This window comes from Chanodichthys erythropterus, chromosome 13 (assembly GCF_024489055.1).
Source record: "Chanodichthys erythropterus isolate Z2021 chromosome 13, ASM2448905v1, whole genome shotgun sequence".
In the NCBI taxonomy this organism is placed as follows: domain Eukaryota; kingdom Metazoa; phylum Chordata; class Actinopteri; order Cypriniformes; family Xenocyprididae; genus Chanodichthys; species Chanodichthys erythropterus.
The window spans coordinates 24,506,790-24,513,684 of NC_090233.1; the positions used below are offsets into that span (position 1 = coordinate 24,506,790).

At 41.7% G+C, this 6,895-nt stretch overlaps 1 protein-coding gene across 18 annotated transcripts in view; it reads left to right on the top strand.

Moving 5' to 3' along the window:
• fbrsl1 (fibrosin-like 1) overlaps positions 1-4,279 on the top strand; it is a 330,862-nt gene extending 326,583 nt beyond the window's left edge. For 14 of the 18 annotated variants that reach the window (XM_067405643.1, XM_067405645.1, XM_067405647.1 and 11 more), the window contains 3 exons: positions 843-926; positions 1,483-1,744; positions 1,838-4,279. In XM_067405643.1, the coding sequence (XP_067261744.1) occupies positions 843-926; positions 1,483-1,744; positions 1,838-3,140 (1,649 nt within the window). In that variant the 3' untranslated portion in view covers positions 3,141-4,279. The remainder of the gene's footprint in view (positions 1-842; positions 927-1,482; positions 1,745-1,837) is intronic. The other 4 variants (XM_067405651.1, XM_067405654.1, XM_067405655.1 and 1 more) reach the window with 1 other exon arrangement.
• Positions 4,280-6,895: the final 2,616 nt, after the last annotated feature.

Below are 6,895 nucleotides of genomic sequence, written 5' to 3' on the forward strand. Positions count from 1 at the left end.
AGTGAGTTTTCTAGTCAATCCAGTTTGAGTTCATAAATACCTGGGGCCCAAAGGAAATGGAGAGAAAACTAGTAAAAAGCAGAGTTGGGTGAGGTGTTGCCTAGTAGTTAAAGCTTAGGATTGGTAATCAGAAGGTTTCTGTTTTCTGAGTCAAGAACTTATCACTATTCTGCCCTTGAGCAAAGCACTTAACTCCAGGTTGCTCCAAGGGGGATTGTTCATGGAAATTAGTGTATTGTGAATTTCTATGGATAAAAGCATTTTCTAAATGACTGCTTGTTTGCGTAAGTACGCTGTGAATTAGTCATAAATACATTCCTGTAGTTCAGGAATTTAAATTCATGTTCCACATTGAAAACACTGAATTGTGTTTTTTACTTCTGTGGGCTGAAGGTCGTTTGTTTTAATTATATATTAATGCAACTGCATTAATGATTTGGGCTCCTTCATCCCTAGCAAGGTAAGTATTAATACATAGCTTAATAGGGGTAAGGGGTAAGTAGATGGAAGGATCACAGAAACTTTTAGAGGAAATGGGAGACACATGAGCTGTTTTGCTAACTTTCATTTAATCATTTTCCACATCAGACATTTTAAAATTTCTCTAGCAATCGCACTCCAATCAGGTATCGCTCTTCATGCCAGCACCTCTCGCTGCTTAATCCACAGCCAGTGAACACTCTCCAACAGTCTTACTGGGAGAAATAAACAACCCTTAGGGAGTTAGAATAGCAGCAGTAACAGTGACGCAAAAAACAAAGCTGGCTTGTAAGAGAAAAGCCGGTTGGAATGGTCGGGCACCTCCGGCCCCGCGTCGCTAATCCCTGTTTGGCATTTTGCAGATCCATTCAGTCGCTCCAGTACCTTTGGCGGCCTCAGCAACCTTTCAAGCAGTGCCTTCGGTGGATTAGGCAACCCAGCCCTCGGTAAGCCCCGGCCCCCGGCCTCTAGCTCGACTCAGTGCAGCACAGCTTAGCTGTAGACCACAGAGAGTGCAGAGGGAATAAAAAGGAGGTGGGAATGAAAGAAAGGCACTTAGCTTTGCTGCAAATGCAAAATGAGAGTTAAGGGAAGCAGGGGGAGGCAGGCATTACCGCAGACAGGCCTTTGCCAAATTCACACCCCAACTCAAACTCGCAACCCAACTGGTTTATCATTGCTCTTGCATTTATTAGTTTCTCGCAAAGTAGGGGTTCGCCATATCTCATTTCCTTTCCCTTCTTCCTTCATTGGCTGAACGGGACTACTTTTAGTGAAACTGATTGCATTGAAATAGAATCTCTATGGAACATTTTGCTTTTCATAGCTTTTGACCCTGCTGGGTCATTCATTTGTTCTTTGCTGAAAAGTCTTCAAAAGCAGCCCTTGGTACCCCATTTGTAGAAGAAACTGCACCATTAACCTTTCAGTTTGTGTATGCAGAACCTTGACAGAACTGGACATTGATTTGTTAAACTGATGTTATGTTTCTTGTTATTTCAGGGGCCAACAGTGTGTTTGGACCCAAAGAGGGTCCAGGGCTGCATGGTCTCAGTAGTCCTCATCACGACACCTGGAATCGGCTGCACCGGACACCGCCCTCCTTCCCAACCCCTCCACAGTGGCCCAAATCTGCAGATGCAGAAAGAAGCAGCTCTGCAAACAGCCACGATAGAGATAGAGACCGGGAGCGAGAGAAAGAAAAAGAAAGAGAAAGAGAAAAAAGGGACTCTTCTGTTGGGAAAGAGGAGAAAGAAAAAGACAGGTTGGTGTTGCTGATTTCATGGATCAAAGCGTCTTATTTTGCCTACTTTTTTGTCCCCTAATTCAACTAATGATGGGTTCTTTCCTGTTGCAGAGATTCTTTAGATCGTAATCGGCATTCAAACCGCTCATCTCCAGCTTCCGCCCCAGTTAGCTACCAGATCAGCAGCCTGATCCGCTCAAATAGCCAGAACTCGACAGACTCTGGCAGACACCGCAGTGGCAGTGCTGACCGCAACCGAGAGCCTGAGAAAGAGCATTTGGAGCGCCAGCGAGAGGCAGGCATTTTAGGAGATGTAAAGGTGAAGGAAAGTCGTTCTCCAGGGAAGGAGATCACAGACAGACGTTCCTCAGATGACTCTCTCAAATCCATTCACCGATCGCCCTCTCCTTACTCGAAAAATGTCCTTAATGATGCAGGAATCAAGATGGGTATCCCACAACCTCTACCGATTAAAGAAAGTGAGAGGGATCGAAAGGAAACCAGCTCAGGGGATCTGCTACACAAGGTGAAGAATGACATGAAGATCAAGGAGGAACGCAAGGAAGAGCAGGATGTGATGGTGATTGGATCTGAAGCTGCCACTAAGCCTCAAGTCCCTCCTCCACCTCATCAAACCACACCAATAGCTCATCACCACCATGCACTATCCCAACAGCCACCTCCGCCATCTCCACGCTGTAGTGACCCTCCGACACAGGCCTCGCTTCACGGAGTACCCATGCCGCACTCGCTGCCGCTCACTCTTAGCGCCATGCATCAAATGGGGAGTCTGAATGCGCTTGAACGCACCCGCATGGCACCTTTTATGGGAGTCAGTCCTCTTGCAGCAGGTCGAGACCGCCTTCCACATCCGGCGTTCTCCTGGGATCCTCTACGAGAGGCTTACCGAAACCTCGACTTACAGCGGCGCATGGACTTCCAGCTTCGCTCTGAGCCTGGACACCGGTTCCCTGGCATCTATGATCCAGAAAGGCCCTATCGGGATCGGGAGCCACATGACTACTCGCACCACGAGCACCTGCTGGAAGTTCGGCGGGAACAGGAGAGACTGAGACAACAGGCTGAAGAAAGGGAACGGTTGCATTTACGGGAGGAACTGGATCGGGCAAGGCTTCACCAACTTCACCAGTCGCCCATTGAAGGACACTTACCCCACATGCCACCATTTATGTCACACCTTGGCGGGATGCCGTACCCAAGGCTTAGCCCTTCAACTGGACATAACGGACTTCTTAACCGGACACCCCCAACTGCAGCACTAAGTGCCCCACCACCTCTGGTACCCTCTGGTGCTGCCAGATCAGCGTCGCCAAGACGGACTACGCCAATCACCACCCAGGACCCTCGGGAGTACTCACCGTCACGCAACCCCAAAGAAGTGGAGGCACGGTAACGTACTAGGAAGGAAAATGCCTCACTTGAATTGGACATAGGCAACATGCACTTATTTTCACACAAAGTAGAGTAAATGATAAATAAATAAATATGTGTAATTTGTACAAAGATTTGTACCTTGGAACAAGCACATCAACCGGCTTTTTTAATTGATTGGAGTAGAAGAAATGAGTTGGTAGCTCCAACTCTTGGTAGCTCCGAATATAAGACGTAAACATGAGCTACCAAACAGAAATTTGATATTAATATATTAATCCAATGCCTTTTCAGTTTTCAAGTGAAAAGACATTCTGAAATTTGTTTGTACATTTCCTATCCTTCATGTACAGACATTTTTTTTTTTTATGTATTTGCATTAAGTTTCATTCGTTCCCTGCCCTGTATTTATCCTAGTGAGCTGCCTGATATGGACGTCTACATATCTGAATTGGTATGAACTCACTGTTTGACAGTTGATTTTCTCTATGGTACCTGGAGATATTCAGTGCTGACCATGTACAAAGTTACATTTCGGAGTTTTTTTTTTTCTTTCTTTTTTTTTTCTTTTGAGATATGCAGACAAATATGCATTACAATATTCTTGTTTGGTTTATGTAAAGTTTAAAGATATTGTAAATATCTTGTTGATATTATTCGGAACGAAATGACATTGTACATTTGTTAGGCTTTTTAAATGTTTCTAAAAAACAATGAAATTAAACAGAACCACTTCCAGGTTGAGAACCATGGTGACGGAGCTGTCCAATCAAATGGGGGTGAGGTCATGGCGATGCAATCTATGCAAAGAGGATTAAGAGAGATCTGATTGGACGGTTGTCAAAATGGAGTTCTAAAGTGAGAACCTGGATACCTGTTATTCATTTGTTCAATTAAGAGCCAATGAAACAAACAGCTATAAACTTCCGGGTCATAAAGGAACTGCTTTGGCAGTTAACACTTCTCCAGCCACAAAACCTGGACATCTGGGAAACATATTGGAATGGTTGGGGTGGCAATAGACTCTTTCTGTCGACCTTGTGGTGTTGTGCAGTTGTTTTTCTTAGACTCTTGTATACAAAACAAGTAGAGCTTTAGGCGTGAAAAAATGAAAATGAACATTCATGGTTTAAAAATGTATGGAATAAAGGTTGGACCTTATATCTGCATACCTGTCTGCTAATTTAATTATAGTCTTCAGTACTGATTTGCTGAATGTTGGTCAAGTGTGCAATGTTTCATACACAAGGATGGGTTAATCTCACTAAGAAATAAGTAGGGTTCTTTTTGTGCATTTTTCACATTTATTTTATTTGTATGACAATGAAGCACGTTTTACCCTATATTGAGAAAGAAAACTCTTTCCTCATTCTCATTACAACAGTAACAAGAATCACTGACTGATTAATTTTATGATATTGTTTATAATTTAATTATTATTCTTAATTAGCATAAACTAGATTCAGTGCAGCAGATACTACTGTGATTTATTCTTCAAATTGTATTTTGCAAATGTACTTTGCTATTTAAATATTTATGCAAAAATTCCTTGAAAAATAGGGTTAATTTTCTTTATGCAAAACATTATTTTCCATTGAATTAGGGGTGACATTTCTTGACAGTTTTCGTGAGATTCAACCGGATTGCTTTTGAGAAGATACTTTGCAAAAAAAATGTACAAACAAAAAGATAATCTCTTTATGCCTATTTAGGCCGAATGTTCTCCAGAGTCACTATTCACTGTATTTTCACAGGAAAGAGCATTTATATCAGCTCTGCTGTAGAGAGTAGGCTGAGAGTGGTGATGGGACAGGTCTGCAACACGATATTGATTTTCTGCAAGTGCAGCTTTTGAGTGTTTGTGTTGCAGGTAACTGGTATTGACTCTGAGGCTAGTGCCGTATTGACCTGCGGTCTGGACTCATTAATGGGAGTGACGCCTGCTAATGAGGGATGGATCAAGAAGGCAAGGAAGAAGAAGTGAAAGAAACTGAAAAAGAATAGACCAAAGGTTGTCTGTCCTGCAAATAAGATGACGAGAGGTTACGGTCCCCCTAGTATTGACTGAGTCGCTCTATCTTTGTCTGTCTTTGGCTTGCAATTTCATTCTCCTGCTATCTCTATCTTTCTTCTCCCCAACTGACAAACAATTCATCCTCATAACCATCCCTAACCGGCTCCATCTGGCGTGCCACGCTCTGGCCTGCCCTCGGTCCCGGCCCTCACCTCAAGTAATGGCAGCATGCGTCAGGCAGTGTGCAGTCATTAGTGATGTTATTGAGAATCGATGGTCTCCCCGCTGCGTCTGGCAGCCTATCTGGATGTGCTGCTTCAGAGAGGGCCATCGCCAGAGAGAGAGATAGACGGACTGGGAAAGCTGCCGTGAGGTGTATTGGAAAGAGAGTTAAATCGGGATCCGTTTCAATTTGGCCATGCTGTAATTGAGAGGGTTATTCCATAGACACTGAGCATCTGTGCCTCTCTGGCCTTCTGCTGTCTCCCTCTAATCAGCTAGTTAGCACTTTCCAGACCTGGACCGGATAGAGAAACCAGAGAGAAAATCTTAACATTTATATTTTCTTCTCATGTAACAGTTTGTTCTTGTCTTTTCAAGGACTCCAGATCTGTCTCTATCAGTCAATTGTTTGAGTGATTTGGCTGATTAACATGGTTCCTGCTAGCCTATGTCATAATTATGTTATCTAGCTGCGAAGAGCGTTGTTCAAAAGAAAAAGAAAACGCCAGTTTTTCTGACAAAGTAATATTTTTGCTAGCAAAATTTCATTGTTAACGGACAGCTCTCTCCATAGACAGTTCTGTTTGGGAAATAGTCATTTTTCCAGCCTGTGTAGTGGAGCAGAAATTACACCCTTGACTAGTCTTTCATACTGACACTCTGGCCAATTATCAGAGTATAAAATAAAGCAGAAAACATTTTTAAGTTATCAACTAGTAGTGGATTATAGATAGATAGATAGATAGATAGATAGATAGATAGATAGATAGATAGATAGATAGATAGATAGATAGATAGATAGATAGATAGATAGATAGATAGATAGATAGATAGATAGATAGGATATAGGAAGATTAGCATTTTTTTATTTATTTGTTTCTTTCTTTTTTCTGGTTTTCCTGCTCATTTTAGGAAATGCAGACCAGTCAAATGAGGTGTCAAGTCATTTTTGGCACAAAATTATATTTAATTATTTAATAAATATTATATAATTATTAATATTTACCCAAATTTCAGCCTATGTGGGATTATTTCACTATAGCATAGACTGGTCTGTAAACAGTGCCGGCCCAAGCCTCTTGGGGGCCCTAAGCAGCATTTGATTTGGAGGCCCCCCTCCCACCACGTGAAGTCACCTGTGGTTGAAGATTATTGACACAAATGTCACACTATAATGTTACATTATAAATTAATACAGTGAGGTTATGTATTATTAGTAATGCAGGACTAATGAGTAGATCTACATTAACACTTCAGCTACTACTATTAACTACTATAGAATCAAGTTTAACTAATCAGTAAGTAATATCAAATTTAGAAGATAGTTCCTTATTAACTAATCAGTAATTACCTAATGATATACCATCATTAATAACTATTAACTAATGGACAAATTTTAAAGAACATTAACATGTGCCTGAGATGTAATCAATCATAATTTTTACTTTGAATATAATCATAAAATGCATCATTAATTACTCAAGTGTTAGCTAGTCACTATGCAGGAACTACTACTGATCACGAACCATTATTTTAAAGTG